General features: G+C 35.0%; 1 protein-coding gene across 1 annotated transcript in view; it reads left to right on the top strand.

Moving 5' to 3' along the window:
• Window positions 1–18,821, top strand: part of LRRIQ1 (leucine-rich repeats and IQ motif containing 1) — a 112,901-nt gene that overhangs the window by 22,719 nt on the left and 71,361 nt on the right. Inside the window, exons 12-16 of the mRNA XM_009584910.1 lie at window positions 1,567–1,640; window positions 1,930–2,023; window positions 6,086–6,262; window positions 14,319–14,795; window positions 16,916–17,054. Of these exons, the coding sequence (XP_009583205.1) occupies window positions 1,567–1,640; window positions 1,930–2,023; window positions 6,086–6,262; window positions 14,319–14,795; window positions 16,916–17,054 (961 nt within the window). The remainder of the gene's footprint in view (window positions 1–1,566; window positions 1,641–1,929; window positions 2,024–6,085; window positions 6,263–14,318; window positions 14,796–16,915; window positions 17,055–18,821) is intronic.

The raw sequence follows: 18,821 nt of genomic DNA, 5'->3' as shown, positions 1-18,821 counted from the left end.
TAGTGACACATACTTTATTGACTTTATATCTGTTACTCTGAATTTACTATTAAAATGTTATGTTGTTGTATAGAAATACTTGTCAACTGAACGTGGAAATGATTTTTTTTGTTGTTGTTTTGCATATGGTCAAATTTTCAATAAGATTAAAGAATCTACGACCAACATTTTGTCCAGAATTTGTGTACCAGAGTTAAATCCAGCTCTGTCAGTCATTTGTAATACCTAGGCTGGAAACACAACATAGTCACACATTTCAGCAACAAATAAGCATTTTTGGCTCTGACCAGTTGTAAGTTTGTGGAGTGAGTGGGTTTTGGTTTTTGCATGGTCATATTTCTGACTATAAGAATTCTGATTTATAGCTTTCAAAAGCACTATAACCCTCAGAAAATACTGCCTTCCATGAAAATTAGCAGTCACAAAGTGACCACACACATTGCCATTGGTGTACTGTTCTCTCATTATGCTTAGGCCTTGTCCTTACAGGGATGAAACAAGTTACCTAAACATGTGGTTTTTTTAAAAAGATATAGTTGATTTAGTATGTGCTTATACATAAACATTCTGGTTTAAGTTGAAGACTGGGGTTTTTTGCATCTTTATTTTAATTTTTCCTCCCTCTTTCATATTTAACATAAAACAAAATAAACTTTTTAATCTGAAAGGTAATATTTGGAAATAGCCTGGCAACTGACTGAACCATTCAACATTCATTCTTAGTTGCACCAATGCAAGTTTGTAAGTAAAGAAACTTGAATAACACTGAATGCTAATGTTTTAAGAGTAGTGATAATACACATCTTACAGTCCAAAATCCTTTGTACAGATGAATGTCAGCTCAGTTGCCTTACATTTACTCTTCAATACTACAAATAAGAATTTTGTCATGGCTTTACTACTGCTTTGCTGCTTTATTGCACAAGAAAAGCTCTGATACGCAAGAGGAGCAATTCCGTAACTGTATAATAGGCACCTATTTGACACTGTCTTACAGAAGTAGTAAGACAGAGGAAGCACTAAAAACATATTACAGGACAGTGCAGCCTTGACCTGTTAAGAAATACAACTGTGATGATTATGTAAGTTTTAGGATCTAGGAAGTAATATGCTAAGCGGAGAAGAGAAACAGACAGACAAGAAGTTTGAGCAATGAGAAATGAAGGAAGAGAAGAGAGGAAAAGCAGATTTTATGTCTTCTCCAGAATCAGGGCATTCTGTTAGTTTCAGTCTAGTTATGGTGCCTAAAGAAAAGCCAATTGAGTTGTGTAAATTTTACAAGATTTCAGATCCTCAGCACTAAATGGAAGAAACAGAATGAAATATTTGCCAGATAAAACAAAACATTAATGAGTAAATATTAAAAACTGAGCTACTAAGAAAACTAAGAAATGCTTTCAAGTTAAAATTTCAGTAATTAGTTCTAGCACCTTGGATAGCTAAATGAGTATTTTCTTATGTAAATAAGTAAATTGTCGTAACTATAAAAGGTTCTGGTGCCTTTCTGTTTATGAACTGCTGTTTTATTTAATTGAAAAAAAAAAAGCTTTTCTGTTTTGTTCTTAGATTAACGGAGCTTGTGCCTTTAAATTCATTTATATCTTTGGAAAAGCTGGATATCAAAAATAACTGCTTGTCAGGTAAGTTTTATAAAAAACATAAAACATCCAAACAAGAATTTCTTAATTAAATTATAAACTTACTTGAATTTGATTGTTCCCATTTATTTATAAGAGATATTTATACAAAAAACATATAAATATTTTCCAAACATGAATGTTATGGTTATTAACTATACTGTATAGGTAGCAGAATTGCTTGTAGTACTTCGTGATTTTAGTACATTTTACTTTCATGTAAGATTTTATGAGAAATAATATGGTTCTCCATTCAAATTTATATTTAATTTTCTGTCCCACTACAATACAGACCTTAAAGGTGTCATTACATGGTTAAGTGGGTGTTATAAACTAAGGGAGTTGTCAATCAGTGGAAATCCTCTTCTCCAAGAAAGGAATTGGAGGTAAGAAAATAAATTAATTTGCTAAATCAAAAAATCAAAATCAGCCAAAAACTAGGTGTATATACATCTTGCCTATCAATCAAAATCAGCCAAAAACTTGGTGTACGTATATTTGTTAAATAGTAGAAATGAGGTAAGTATGAACAGTACCACAAATTGGAAGAGAATTATGTGAAAATAACAAATAAAATTTAATTCTGTGATGTTTATTTACTATGAATTCCAGTTTGTAGTTTTGTTTAAACAAAAATCTTGATGTTTGACCTAGCACTTGGAACCTTAATAAGAAGCAGTTTGTGCTAAAACTTGACAGTGGTCTCTCTATGTTGTTTAACTGTTATCCTAAATGAGTATTTTTCTTTATGACAATTTCTTCAGGCAAACGCAGAAATTATAAAGATGATATAGGCCTTCTTTGTGCTGTTTATTTGTAACTGCTTCTTTGTCCATTGATCACAATATCTTCTTTTTCAGCATGAATTCTGGTTGTTCCTCTTTACTGACAAGTTTACCACCTTTGGTAACTCTAACTTTCTGACTAAGGTTTTGTCTGACCTTTATTACCCTACTTTACGTTTCATTAAAACTTTTGCACAAAGACATGAGCATCCACTCAACCTTTTTTTGCTTCTCTTTCATCTGCACTGTTTAAAACCTTTATTTTTTTTTCTCTGATTATTAATGTTCTTACACTGCTTACTTTCCCATCTCAGAACAATCAGTTTCTGTCTATCACATAGAGTGTTTCTCTTTCTGCTTTGCTGTCTTTTTTTTTTTTTTTTTTTTATTTATGCCCTTCCATCACTTCATCCATTCACTGGTTAACAGTCTTGCTGCTGTGACAGGTTCACACTGCACATAGCTAGAGAAAAGGTGGTATCTATAATAACTGTATGAAGGAATCCTTGGCTTAGCATCTTGTAAGGAAAAAAATTTAGAAGAAGAAAACATCAGAATGAATGGTTGATTTTTCCTTAGTAGTTGAAGCTTAGACTTTTTTCTTGTTCTGAGAATTCCTTATCTTTACACCAAAAATTAACAGCTCTTATGATTACGAAAGAGACACAGATGTAAAAATAATGCTGTTCTTTGCCCTCCAGGGATGTATCATACTGAAATAATAGTCTGAAAAAAAATTAAAGAGCCGGTCCTAGAGGCTATTATATGTGTATATTTAAAAACTGGATAGGGTAGAAGGGAAACTTGGCATATGAAATGAGATGTAGTCACCAGAATCCCTGAAATGAGTAGTTGTGATAGGATTGTATTTGTAAGCCATATGAATAAAATTGTACATGGATAGGTTTTTTGTATATTTTTTTGTATTTTAGTAGAAGTCTCCTGGTTTCTTGAGAGTTCTGTGGTCTGAAACCCCGTATGTGGGCCAATGCCTTCAAGATTAAAGCTGTCTGAGAGAATGGCTCAGCAAAAGTACAGTAGTGCTGTTAATTTAATGTGAAGTGTTTTTTCATCTTCCTTAGAATTAATACTTTCTAGTCTACAGGCCTTCAAGAGCAGAATGACAAGTTGGAAATGCGATTTTAGATTTTTAGGTGATGTTCCAGAATACATGTGTTGAAATGGTAGAGTGTCTTTTAGTGAACTCTTACTATAAGTCCATTAAATGTACAAAGAAGCATTTAATCAGTAAGAATTTAAATCATTACCAGTTCTTTCAGCTAAGGAAATCAAGTATTTACCTAGGAAAGTGTTGACATAATAAAATGTCTGAGGAAATGAAATGAGACACAACAGTTGGACTTTCATTTCGGATGTAATTAAAACAGGTGACTGAGATTTTTTTATTACAAAAATATGGGGTTTTTTTAAGTTTAGCAATTTTGAAGAATGATCAAAATTGTTCCTTGTATAATTTCAAGTCAGTTAAAGGTGAGGCTTTACACCGCAATGTTACACAAGAATATGTTTAGATAAATTGCTATATTAGATTGCCTAGTATAACAACAGCAAAGATTGGGGCATGTGTGTTTTGGAGTATGTGTTGTATTAAGAGAAAAAACAAAAACAAAACGACCCTTACATGTATATCTCCCATTAGAAGATTTTTGTACAAATTTCTGATTAGTATTCCAGTGGAAAAAAAACTATTTTAAACTTTTAGTTGGAAATGTTTGAGTAGTTTAAAAGATAGCTGTAAAATACATTCTTGGTTGGTTGGTTTGTTTTTTAATGAACAGACTTATTTGCACTCCCATGGTTCCTGCAGCTAATTTTGTGAATAAAATTCAGTGACTGACAATATTTTAAATTCCCATTTGCATTGTTTTAATTCCCACTATTTTACAGAACTAACAGTTATTTCACTTGTAGCCTGGAGGGGAAAAACTTTCTGAATTCCAATTTAACTATAAGAACTGACACTTTAGATTAGAGCTTTTATGATTAGACAAGAGATTCATTTGTCTAAAGGATTTAAAGTATGGGATACTATAAAATATGGATTTGCTGAATACAGCATTGACCGTAACTTCAGGCAATATGTTCCAGTGAACTTTACGTAACCCCCTGATACCAACAAAGGAATTAGTTGTAAAATTTCCCAATCAGTTTTGTACTTTCATGTCCAGCCAGTGATAACACCAACAAAAGTGAAGTAGTAAGAAATTGTTTTTTAAAAATTAAACCCTGGGATCAGTCTGAGCACTCCTAGGGGAACGTGTTTCAATGCTGTAATGATTAATAGAGCCTCTTAAGTGACAGAATATTCACCAGGAAGTTTTCACTAAATGAAATATTGACTCAGCCCTTCACTAGGAGAAACCCAGCTGGAAAAACTAGTGTCGAGATCCCATAGCTCTAAGACGCAATACTTCCAGCATCAATCAACTTTGATATGGCACTTTTTTGATGTATCACTATTCAACATCAGCTTTGGTAATTTCTCTCTATGTGTTCAGGGACTGTCTATCTAAACCCATAGTTGTATTCCAAATGTATTTCAGACAGTGTTATTCTTACATTAATGGACAGTAGAGAAGGAAAGTTTTATATTTAAAAAAACCTAATATTCTGTTCTGTTAAACTACATTTTTGAATATTCTAACTCAGTCCTAAAAACTTTCTCTTAGTGTATATTGTCTGAGCTGAGTAATAGTCCTTTACCTTCACAGGGAATAGTCAGGGAGTTCTAAAATTTTGAAAATGGTGTTATCTTTTTTAATAGTAAGGGGACTTACAGCGTATAATAAGTGTTCTTTCAAGAGTTCTTAAGTGTTAGTTAAAACTAACTGAATTAAAATATTGAGTGTTGATGTATTGATTTAAATAATTTTGCAGTCTTGAAACTTTCAACAAATTTGGTCTGGTATAAGAAATATGTGAAACAAGGTGGCGGTACTAGATTATATTTCACAATAACCTAAAAGAGCATTTATGATACTATTTTTTTCAAATCGGTAGATAAGTTTCTCATACATATTTTTTCTTACATCAGTGGCCCCAGCCTGTCCTTTTCATAGCAAGGAAGTGTCATCTCTACTGTCATCCCTTTCACTGACCCAAATTCAGTATTTCAAAAGTGGATTTTTTTTCCTGTCAGTCATACTGAATATCATATTGCTTTATGTGGTAAAGGGAGTAAGACTAACAATGTTTAGTATTCTCTGCAGTTTTTAAATCTAAACCTTTCAATGTGCCAACAAAATCAGTGCTGTATCTTAATCCTCTGACTTAGTTTGCTGTGTTGCCTACTAATCAAATGCATTACAGGTGCCTATGCACAAGTGTGTCAAATCTTCCTGTTTTTGTTTAAGTAGGTAAAATGCTAGCTCTAGTGAATCAAGAATGTTGCTATTTACCTCCCTGGGGTCAGTATTTCAGCAGTGGTCTTTATACCAACAAAGTATTAAGAAATCTTGCTAAGTTCTGTGGTTTATTAAGAATAAAGTTTTAGTTAATAACATATGAAGTAAGGACAAATATATACAAATACTTAGAGAACTATCATCGTGTTCTGTCTTGTTATATGATTGTATCAATAAGATGGGAGTTTTAGCATCAGGATTTTTTCATAAAACTAATAGTGACTTTTTCTTTTCTAAGGCCTTCCTTATGTAAGATTCTTCCTAGTTTACAGTTTCTTGATGGTGAAATCTTAAACTATCATACTTTAACCACAACTGAAAGAATCAAAGGATTGGAATCAAGAACTTTTCTGGAACTTTGTGAAGTTCAAATAGAAGAAAATGTTCTACTGAAAAAAAAGGCTGCTGGACTGGGGTATGTTTTTATGTGAATATAAATTATGTTCAGAAGTATGTTTTCATGTATTGTTAGCGTAGTTCTTGGTGTCTTACGAATTTTACTTAGCTTTTTGCCTGGAAACGTATTATGTTAAGAAAGAGATTAGAATCATTGACTTCAGTGCAAAGAGTATTTCAGACAGATATTAAAATATGTGGGCCTTGACTTTTGTTTGTTTAAGTTTGAGAAAACAGGTGGTTCAAAACCTTCAGTTAGTAGTAGCTGAATGAATTCATACACACAACATAGTACAGTGGTATGCAGCAATAATAGCTTAAATCCTGGAAGTGGTATAATCGTATTAACATGATTTCCAGCTTTAGGTTAATCAAACCTAGTTTGGCTATTGGTGCAATATGCTCTATTTTTTTCCTGCATTTGTTTTCCATGCCTATATTATTCACATTCTAAATGATTGAAAAAGATTTGACCTCTTTTCTCTGAAAGTAGTAGATCAGATGGCTCTGTTTACGGGTCTTTGATTTTGTCATACTTACTACATTTATCATTATTACCATGGTTAGTTGTCCAGTGACTTCAACTTAGACATTGCAAGTGGTAATTTATCATTTATACCTGCTATCTTTTCATCGCTTTGCAATATCTAAATAGCTCAAACTTCTCATGTTTTCGCACTTGATAATATTGCATGTTTTCTTCTTTCTTAGTTCCTTTTTATTTCCTAGGTTCACAATATCCTTGTAGTCCTTTTAATATCCAACTTGTCTGCTGATGTTTGGAAAGATAGTTTCCTTGATCCTGCCAGGTACTGAACATTATCCCAGAGCAGGTGAAGCATGTGACATTTGACAATGCTTTAGTCTGAATTCCTTGTGTACTTTATTGGTTCAGGAAAAGTACCCACATTTTTTTCGGAATCTAGCTGTTTTGCATTTACATGGAAGCCTGTATATCCATGATGTGTTGTTACTACCTAACAGGTTGTTACATTGGTGTATTATTGGCTGTTACTAAGCTGCAATAAAATCTTCATAGCTCCCAAAACAGATTTATTTGAAAAGAGGTTCGTATTAAGAATTAGATTGAAAGTAGTTTGGGAGAAATTATAGTGCAGTTTTCTATTACAGATGTAATATCTAGGTGACTCCTAGAACTCATGTGTTTCTTCATTAAACCCTCAAGATACATCTTCTCCACTTCTGTGATTTTTAGCTTCTGGTTTGCAGGTGGGAAGCTGATACTTCCTAATCTATTTACCATTTTGAAATAGCGTTCTTTCCTTTCTTTTTCTTAAAAGGAAAAAAGAAGAGGCAAAAAAAAGTACTCTTCCTCCCTTATGGTAGAGAAAATTTTTTTATGTCTGAGATTTAGGACCTGTTTCATCAGTATCCTTTGCAGAAAAAAATGCCAATCTGTAATTAGGATATGACTTGTGAGAGAGCTGTAGTAGAATCTGAGGACCTAACTTTCACATACATTTCTGCAAGATGGTAAAAAATGGGAGGGAAGGATGATATTCACAAAATGTAATGGTTTATTTAACTATGGTCTGCATGAATGAACAGCTAGACAGGTAAGAAATTTGTTGGGTAGTCAGGCTCAGACCATCCGTTAACTATTAATAGTTAATGGCTCATGCTACTTTCTGGAGGTTGACTTGTCCTTCTAACATCTTTATCAAAGACCTGGAGCAGGAGATAGAGTGCACGCTTAACCATACTTGCAGATGACAGCAATTTGGAGGAAACTGTTTACATGCCTGAGGACAGGGCTACCATTCAGAAGGACCTAGGCAGGCTGGGAAGACAGGCCGACAGGAGCCTTGTGAATTCAACAAGCCACAAGCGCAAAGTTCTTAACCTTGGAAGGAGTGACCCATTCCAACAATACAGGCTGGGACTGGCTGGCTGAGAAATGTCTCTGCTGAAAAGGACCTTTGGATCTGGGTAGATAAGAAATTGAATGTGAGCCAGCAGTGTGCCCTGGTAAGAACATCCTGGGCTATTATCTACAGGAACATTAGCCAGTAGATTGAGAGAAGTTATTATTTCCCTCTCTTCAGCCCTCTTCAGCTCTCTTATTAGCTCACATCTAGAATACTGTGCCCTGTATTTTGGGTCACCAATACATAAAAGGCATTGATAAACTGGAACAAGTTTGGTGCATGGCCCCTAAGATGGTCAGGGGGTTCAAGCACATGCTCAAGAAGACAGAGCCAGGCTGTTTGCAGTGGAGCATGACAGGAGGATGAGCAACAAGGACCTAAGCTGAAACGAGAGGTTCAGCCTGGTGTGGTGGGTTGATTCCAGCCAGTAACTAAGCACCCACCAGCTGCTTGCTCACTACTGCCCCCACCAGCAGGATAGGAGGGAGAATCAGAAGACCAGAAGCAAGAAAAATTCATGGATCGAGATAAAGACAGTTTAATAAGTGAAGGAAAGAGGGGAAGAAAGAAGGAGAAAAAAAAAGTAACCAAGTGATGCAAAGCAATTACTCACCACCTCCCACCAGCAGACTAATGCCCAACCATTCTCTGAGCAATGGTTACCTTGGAAAGACTTTCCCCCAAGTTCTATTGCTGAGCATATTATACGACGTGGAATATAGTTTTGGTCAATTCAGGTCAGCTGTTTTGGATGTGTCCCTTCCCAGCCTCCTGCCCACTCCCAGCCTACTTGCTGAGTGGGACAGAGAAGGCCTTGACTCTGTGCAAGCACTGTTCAGCAAAATGTTAGTGTTTTATCCATACAGTTTCAGTCACAAATCTAAAACACAGCATCATACGGGCAGCTATAATGAGAATTAACTCCATCGCAACCAGACCCAGTACAATTGGACTTAAGGAAGAACCTTTTCACTGTTAGGACAGCGATGAATTGCAACAGGTTGCCCAGAAAGGTTGTGCAGCCTCCATTCTTCTGGAGGTTTTCAAGACCTGACTGGATAAATCTCTGAGCAACCTGGTCTGATCTCAGATCTAACCCAGCTTTGAAGCAGGAGGTTGGACTAGAGACCTTCTGAGGTTCCTTCAATTCAGAATTTTTCTATGAGTTTTGTTTGAAAGAGCTTGCAGATGTTTGAGAAGAACAACAGTGGGAAGAAGAAATTATGTCTCTTGGGGGCGGGGGGAGGGAGGGTGTGGAGAGGGAGGGTTGTGGGTTCTTTAAGGTTTTGAGAATTCATTCACAATCTTTTAAATTGGTAACTTTGACATGGTTGAAGAATCTTGTATCAAGTTTAGTCTTAAAATTAATTTCTTGTGTGCTGAACCCCTCTATGTTTTATTTTGACTAGAAATACAGTTTATGGGTGATTTGAGGGGCGGGGGGAGGGAGGGTGTGGAGAGGGAGGGTTGTGGGTTCTTTAAGGTTTTGAGAATTCATTCACAATCTTTTAAATTGGTAACTTTGACATGGTTGAAGAATCTTGTATCAAGTTTAGTCTTAAAATTAATTTCTTGTGTGCTGAACCCCTCTATGTTTTATTTTGACTAGAAATACAGTTTATGGGTGATTTGAAAACTGTTGAAAACTGCAGTTCATAAAAGAAACTCTAAACAACTTGTTTGTATGTAAGCTTTAACAGCATAGCTATTATATGTACATACTGCAATACTTTGACTGAATTAATGTGACATTGCTAAAGAACAGGCCAACAATAGAGCAAACTTCTGTCTGTTTCACATCTTGCTAAGTTATGAGCCCCTGTAGGTATGACCTCAAGTATGTAAGTTGCCAAAAGTAATCACTGCTTGCTTCCCTAATCCATGTTTCATACACCACTGCTGCCCAATTAAATTGTCTGTGCTGTTTCTGTCTGAAACGTCACTGTTCTTGCCATACTTCAGAATGAAACATTTTAAAATTAAATTTCTCTATTCTAATAAATGCATTCTGTCACATAATCTTTAGATGTCTTGTAGTGAGTAATCACATGAAAAAATAATACGACACCTTGGCTGCAGTAATTTGCTTTCAGTCATCAGATATGCAGATGTCTGGCTAGTGGAACTTGAACTTTATGAATACTGTATGCATAATACAGTGAAAAAGACAGGAGTTTCATAAATGGTATTGCAGGAGAGCATATGTAAACAATGACCTCTTTCATGTGTTTGTAAGGGACTTTTGTAACCTGTAGTTGAACATCAGTAATGATGCTTATAGAAGTTTCCCTGAAGACAAATTAGATTTTACCACACTATTACAAACAAAAGCTCAGTTAAAATTGGAGTGTACTGTTTGAATATTCCAGGTATCAGAATTATGAAAATCACAGTAGAGCCGCAAAGGGAAAAACAAGACATTAAGCAAAATTTTAACTAGCACACAAACTAGCACACAAAGGGATAGAAGATTATTTATGATTTAGCTGCAATGGCCAGGAGAAAACTGTCATTGCTGATTAGAACCAGCTTGTTTGTCCACTGTCCCTTTTGCCTCCAAGAGGTTTGTTCTGCTAACTTTTCCATATAATTTTTACAGTCTCATTCTGACAAAACAATGCTCTTTTTGAATAACCTGACAGTCACTGCAGATGCAATTGCAGTAGGAAATTCTATTCAAAATATGTCAGCTCTGTAAGCAAACTTCCACTGCCACATTAAACTTTCTAACTGGCAACATTTTGGCTGATTTAAACTCCACTGAAAGGCCTCTAAGGATGAATAACTTGTCCTTTTCCATATCTGTTAAGTCAGCCTGTGCATGGGTCCTTACACTTCATAGGTGGTGTCAGTGGGGGTTTGCTCCTCCCGACCTCTCTCTTTACTCCCCAAACACTGCATGTGAAACTGCAGGGTTTGGTCTAAATTTACCAAGACGACAGTGATGGAAACTCTTGGTGGATTGATGTTAGGACTGAAGTTGTAGCAGTCATTAATAAATGCCTGACCTGAACTTCCAAATAGATTAAAATCTGATTCTAAGGCTTTTATCTTTCCTCAAAGTCCCTGGAAAATCCTAGCATAAGTTGAGAGGTATCTTTTTGGTAAGAAAGCTAAAGGTAGCTTTCTGCTCTTAGCATTTGTTTGTGAAAGTAATATCTTGGTCTTTAGGTACTATCAGGGCCACTATTCTAGCACATTTGTACATTGCTATGAAAGACCCATCCTTCCTCTTCTGGCTTATTATCCCTTTCTCCCACTGCAAAAACAGTGCATCCTTTGTGACTATGCTAAAATTTACATAGGGCATAAATTACTTTCACTTGTTAAGATCAAAATAAAGCTGTGGGTAGCCATTGAACATGAGGGAATATGCTGGTCAAAGCTGGAAGCCATAAAAATTTTGCTGTAGCAAGACTGCCGTGTTGATCTACATTTCATTACATACTAAGCAACCAGACAGTATGGATACTGGTGCTTCCATAAGGATAATCCCATTTCTTGTTTTGTCTAGATGCCAATTTATGCTTAAAACCTTGGTTGTGTCTTAACCAAGATGCAATTCCAGAAGAGTTAGTGTGACCAGACCCTTTGACCTATAGTGCCAAAAAAGGTCAGAAAGGCAAACAACCAATTTACATTAACTGAAAAGGAAATATTGTGGTATCAAGTGTCTTAATACTGTCATATTTCTTACTTTGTCTTCTCTTTTTCCTTGCATGTGTTTTTTGCCATTAAAGAAGTAAATCAGTCCTGCATATTTTCCATTATAGCAGCTTCCTTTCTGTGGTTTGAATAAGTGGTCTTCAGGAGCACGTCTCTGGTATCAAGAATGCAGTCCTTTTGAGACACTGAGAAAGCTGCAGTGCATTGATAGGATAGCTCTACCCCAAGTCTATTCAATAGTTCTTTTTTTCTCCAGAGCTGCTGAAATTCCTGTTCACCTAAGGGAACCACCAAGCTGACTGCCACCTAGCACTCAGGTCCCATCTTAATATTTATTATCTGTGCTTTGGAGCTTCACCTTTGTGAGAGAGCCCCAAATACAGTTATCAAGCCACTTCATTGCTCATAATTCTCTGAGATGTCACTACAGCTTCCTTTGTAGTTTCTTGAAACTTAGGCTGATCTGACTGCCTAAAAGGAAAGCCACTGATACACAGAGGGCAGCCTAAAAATCCTACAAAATCAGAGTATAGCTGTGGATTGCCAGGGAATGTGTCAGGTGGGAGATGGGGTGCATGGCCACAGTGGCAAGACTGTATTTTGTAACCACTGCTTGGAAAAGCTGCCCAAAAGCAGCTTCTGTGAAAAAAGTAACACATGATCCCTGGTGACCACACAGTTACACCCTGCCTGAATTTTCAATTGCCTTCAACCTCCCCTCCCATTTCTGCTTGCCACATTCATAGCCACTGGAAGGGTGAAATAGCCCCTCCACCTGTCAAAGGAGAGGATGCACAAGTATCCTACTCTGTTCACTGTTATGGTGTTTTCTTTTTCTTTATTTCTGTTTTTTGAGAATGAACAACTATACTCAGGATATACTTTTCATACAGAAGTTTATTTTGCCCAGTATATAAAACATTTTGGGTTTTTCTGCAATATTTTAATCCTCAAATAATCAATCAAACAAACAAAACTAAAACAAACCAAAGGGAAAAAAAAGGTGGGAATTTTTTTTTTTTCTTTTGTCTTCTCATCATAGTATGTCTTGTAGAACATTGGTATGATCTTGTCCCAAATTTACCTTCTTAAATACTTTAACTAATTTAAAGTATTTAACTAAAATATTTAACTAATACTTTAAGTTTTTCATGTTGAAGAAATTACTATTCTTACTGTGTAGTAGGAGACAGCTAGAATTTGTTAGATCCTTAAGCAAATATATGCATTGGTTTAAATATTTTTAGGAATTGTCATATTTGTGGAATTAACAGGAGTAGGAGTAATGTTGTGTAATGGGCAATCAGATGTACATCTAATGCACAGTGAGTTGTGTAATTAGACTGTGTGTGTTTGGCTTCCAATTTAGCCATTCATATTTTGTCCAATAGCACTGAAGTTGCACTAGCAGAGGAAGAGTTGGAATCTTTTTCACTCTTGTGAGATCCGATTCTATATGTTCTTAAAAATCTAAAAAGTTCTTAGTTGAACTTCACTGGAGGAAATAGTTATATAGGTAAAGAGTCTTTTCACAATAAAACCTTATAAAAGCTTCACCTTTCAAGAATGATGAACAGGAAGGAAAATTCTGTTATTCAAACTATAATCTTAGGACCTGATTTTTCCAGACTCCCAAGAGAATTGATCTTATTTCTACTTTTTCTCTTGGATTGCTGACCTAGAATTGACTTTGTGCTTCTCTAAAAATAGTGCCAGATTACAGATCTCTGCATCTATTCTATCAAAGGAAAATGTTTTTGTGATTCCAAAAGTACCTGCTACCTAATACAGTGGACACACACTGTCCAAATACAGCCAGCCTTCTGAATCTTTAACAATTAGTTCATATTTGTTCTTACTTATCCTTGTCATTTAGATGGTGTAATACAAAGAACTAATGAGAGCCAGACTTCGTAGATTAATGTTGCTTCTGTCTAGCACCTTCCCTTATATTGATAAAAATATCTATCCTTAAAAGTTTCTGTTTTCCTAAATTCTCTCTAGGCATTGTGGTTTCTTGGTTTGAATCTAAGTTTGGGGTTTGTTGCCGTAGCTCTAATCTAAATTTTAAAATTACTGTTGTTTTTATATTAGCTTTCATAGTTTCCAGATAAAATTGGATTATTAAGGCTATTACAGGATTTATAACAAAAGTGCCTCAAATCCTCTAAAATTTTCAGCTTCATATGCCTCTAACCACACAGAAATTTAATAGTGAAATGCATGCCCTAGTGCCTATTTCAGACTGAAACCTTTAAAAAAAAAATCAGAGTAAAATAAGCAATCTAATATATATAAGTATATTTTAAATACTGCCAAAAAAAGAAAAATGCAATTAAGATTTATAAATACTGAAACTGGTTTTCAATCAGAGTAATTACTATTCACTGTAAGAATATGGAAGCATGTAAGGATACTTGAAAATACGAGGTAGTTTAGAAAATAATAGAGGGAATATATTTTTTAAAAAGCATTCTTACAGTCTGAAACACATGTAAAAACATTTTTGTCTTTTTTCAGAATTGCCTCTTCTATTGATTCTGCAGAGGGACAGTGCTGGTATTTTAATCAGTTGATGAAACTTAGTATTAACCATAGATATGCACATGAGTACAGTGAACTAAACATTACTGACAGAGATGGACCAGAAGCACTGCAAAATCATTTAAAGCAAACATCCACTGGCTGCCTACAGGAAAATAACCTCTTTATCATGGGTGCAACAGAAAATAAACAGGTCTTGTTGGATCCTTCCGAAAGATGGATTACTACTGGCCGTATTCAGGCCACATTCATTAGCTCCTCCATACCTGTGCATCAAAAGGAAAATAAAGAAGATCAGAGAGTGAAGCAGAAGAGCACTGAATCTTGTATTAATTACAGTAGGGAGAGCAAAAGCAACAATAACGTGTCAGCCCAACTCACGTTGCAACAGTCAGTGATAGTAGCAAGTAATATGGGAAGAGATCTTCAGCATTTTGAGAATGATACAGAAAGGTAAGACAGATGTCAGATTGCTTTCAAATAGATTGTATGGCTAGGCAATAGGAGTGAGGATTTCTTGTTTAAAACAGAGGCACAGAACTTGTAGTAAGAAAACAAAATTTTTAATCTTATGAGACAATAAAGTGTTATTTTAAGGTGATGCACACTAGACTTCCATATTAACAACAATGCTTTGTGGTATTCTGTCAGTTAATATGTTAGAATATAGATACGTATATACTTAAAATTATTTTAAAATACTCTATGGTAAAAGAATTTGAAAACCTTCTCTTGGTCTCCTATCTTTTCCTTCTTTTTTTGCAATAAAATTTATGACACCAGTTCAATGACACATACAATGTTAGGGATGAAAATGCTGGATGGTTTGCAGGAATTTTGGGGCAGTTTAAACTACAAACTAGGGTAAGGTTTTTTTGCTATACTATTCATTAGACATTCAAGATTCATCTGTGTAGAGTTTACAGTCAGTATCGTTAAGAAGGCAAGAGGGAAAAGTTGCTTAAATCTACCATCCTACTCCCTTGACCTTAGGCCAGTCTCCTGCTGTTGTGATGACTGAAGAGCTAACAGCCTGCCCGGCCCTTGGTACTCCTCCAACATGCCTCAACCTGCTTCTTAAAACTAGAGGCAGGGGTGAAGGGCCAGTTCAACTTGTTCTGTGCCCCCAAATATTCTCTCGCGTGAAACAGACTTTTATTACCTCTTTGGAATGCATTTGCTGCTGATTTGTATGGTTCTGGATGTACAGTCAGGGAAAACAAAAGCTGAAATTTTTGCCCTAAAGGTGCAAAAATACAGTTACGATTTCATAAGAATGCAGTTTCAAAAATACATGTCTTGAGAACACTATGAAGAGCAAGCATGGAAGGTGTGCTGCTTCGTGCTGTTTAGACTTACGGTAAATGGGCAGTAGTGCTTAGTAGGTATTTAACACACTAATAATTTATCATAAAATTTATTATTCAGGAGGACCATAGAATTCATCATTGCCTCTCAGGAAATTGAAAGTAAGAGTATAGTAGTCTATTATGGAAGATGAATGCTTCAGAAAAATCTTTTTGAAATAGTTCATTTAGAGTTTTTAGTTAATGTTTTAAATGAATTCTGTAAGTCTCTTGTTGGACAGTTCTCTTCGATGCAGAATACAAACCATTAGAGGGGTTTTTTTTGTTTGTTTTTTAGCTCAGCTGTTGCTTTTTATAGATGCAAAGCTTATAAATAAAACACGTTTTGGGATTGGTAAATTTAATAAACACATTTTAGGGAAAAAAAAATTCTGCCTTAACCTCTGAAGTGTACTTTTTTGCTGAAAAGTACTCCTCTATTTAAATAGATGAGTTGCTGAAGGAAAGAAAATACATAAAGATTGGGGGAAATTTAGATATCTTTTCTTAAACCCACTGTCCAATTGAAATGAGAATTTTGTGGAGAAAAGGATTCCAAGATAGTAAAGTTGTAATGCAGAGCTGCCATTAAACTTTTTCCCCATCAGTATAAATTAATTGAACATATATTTAGAAAGCTCAATCACTGAACAAATCTAAATAGTCTGTAATCAGTACTTGTTAAACAATGAGCAAATTAGAAAATGCACACATATAACCAGTGGTCAGTAGTGTTAAATTGAAGGGTAAAGGTAGGAAAAAGATGAAATTGCACTTTCTTAGTTTTTCCTGTCTGCTCCGTTGGAGATACTTGTCTCATGCAGTTTTCAGCATTTAGCTCTCTTTAGTGTTTTTTTTTTCACATGGTCAGTGGAGATAAGCGGACTTCTCCAATAGTTTATTCAGTCATTGTTAAACCACTTCTGCTTCTAATCCTTCCTTTGAGGAGATTCTTCCTCTCCAGTGAATATACAGGGAACAGAGCCCAGCGGAGATTAGTCCTCTTACATAATTGGATTTCCAAAGTTATGTGATGTGAATATCCTCCAGTGTTTCTGAACATATATGTCACATCTGGATTGTAATTTCTTTACAGTTTAATGGCAGAGCCTTCCATTTGTCTCAATGCATAGTGCTATGGTTTTATGGTTATAGTTTGGCAGCTATGATAATCCAGTTGTACTGGTGAGGCTATGTCATTCATAAAGGTATTTATATCTCTACGAGGCTACATAAGGCAGCATCAGTGATCCAGTCCCTTTGGCGGCAGTACCATGCCAGGAGGAAAATTGACTGCACCAAAACAGGGAATCATCAGCTTATAGAAGCTTTGAGACAGAAGCATGAAGCTGCCACACTAATCCAGGTTGGTTTATGGTATTCTCATTACTTATTTTGCAAATTTAATAAGAAAAAAATCTTAACTAGTTTTGTGTACTTGTCATCTTCTCTCTTATTTTTGTTTATGATTTTATTAATAGTTTCATAATTAAACATTTTTTGTTTTATTTAATCAGCATAACCTTGATGTTTCTAAAAGAGAGCCTTCTTTACAAAAAGTTTTATAGAAGCATAAAAATATTTTCCCTTTTTTCACCAAGTATTTCCCTGAATTAGTTTTGCTTGATTTAATTCTAATATTAGATTTAAGACATATTGTGCCCATGTTCTTGCCGGGGTATGTCTATGCTATTAAACTAACAGATGCTGCGTAACTGGTACATCATGTCTGATATCTATACAATTAACTACTCTTCCCATCTCTTCTATCCTACCTATCTCTTTCCTTCTCTGCCCATCTCCCAAAAACGGGACTGCCTCATGTCTACTGCCATTGGGAACAGACCATGGCCTAGGCTGTCCTGTGGTAGATACTGAGCTAACAGTTAAACAAAATGGATTACTATGTGCAAGAATTGAAGTCCATGCCTTGGCTCTGTTTAGTTTGCTAACCAGATATAGTATTTACCTGCCAAGTTGCCAGGGTTCATGGGTTTTCCTACATTTTTAAGCAAATGGACCCTATATTGATTTCAGATTTCAAGTTCACTTAAAAATATTCAATATTGTAAGTCTTCTATAAAAATGTCAACGGTGCCAAAGTGATTTAGGAGCCTAAGTTCCATTTTCAGACCGAAAATCCAAGCAATTCATTAGTATCTATTCAACAAATGAGCAGTAGCAAAATATTTAGTAAATGTGCATACTAAGAAACAGGACAAGTGCAGAATCATCAAGTGCAGTCAGTTATCTGGGAAGTTGAGCTAAAATTTGTTTCTGGAGTATAGTGTGTAACTAGTATATTAACAGTCGATCTTCATAAACTTATTTAAACCATTTTTTAACTTACTTACATATTTGGCCTCTACTATATGTTAAAGCGATGAGTTTCACAAATGTATATAGTGATTAAAATGTGCTGCTTTTCGTTTGTTTCAGGCCTGATAATTTCCAAAGTTAGTACGAAAATAAAGAGTCATTATTTATCTTCTGTGCATTTTATGGATTTTTAGATCTCTCTTATATCCATCCTTATATTCACTCTATATAAAAGTTTAGTCTATTTAGTCTCTTTTCACATTACTCTACTACTTTTTATCTTTTTGTCCCTCAGAACCTTTACGTCATTCTATTATAACCTTTTTTAAAGAAGTAACTAGAACTGAATTCCATAGGTAGATATATCACAAATTTGTATAGTAAGACAGTTTTCACCTTGTTTCTTAAAAACTACTAACATATAATTTTTCTTTTTGATCATGACTGAGCACTGACCTGGTGCTTTCATAAATCTGTGTTAACAGCTGCCTTACAGTTTATCCTTCTGCATATACCATTAGGATTGCTTTTCTCCTTTGCATTTGTAAAAACTGATTGTATTTGTTGAATGAAATATATTTGTCATTTGATCACTCAGTAATATCAGGATATTTTATCTGGATGGTTATGAAGATCTATAGGAAAATAACAACAATGAAATTATAAGAAAGCAGTTCTAATACATTTAATCATTTTTATAGTAATCAGGAATTGTGTGTGTAAAACCAGTAACATTTTCAATAATTTATGCAATTAGACAATCATTTCCTAAAAATTAATAAGCTAAACGTTGAGCCAGAATATGAGATTTACT

The sequence above is a fragment of the Fulmarus glacialis genome, unplaced genomic scaffold, assembly GCF_000690835.1.
Source record: "Fulmarus glacialis isolate BGI_N327 unplaced genomic scaffold, ASM69083v1 scaffold27270, whole genome shotgun sequence".
Taxonomy (NCBI): Eukaryota; Metazoa; Chordata; class Aves; order Procellariiformes; family Procellariidae; genus Fulmarus; species Fulmarus glacialis.
This window is presented reverse-complemented; position numbering and strand designations above follow the sequence as displayed.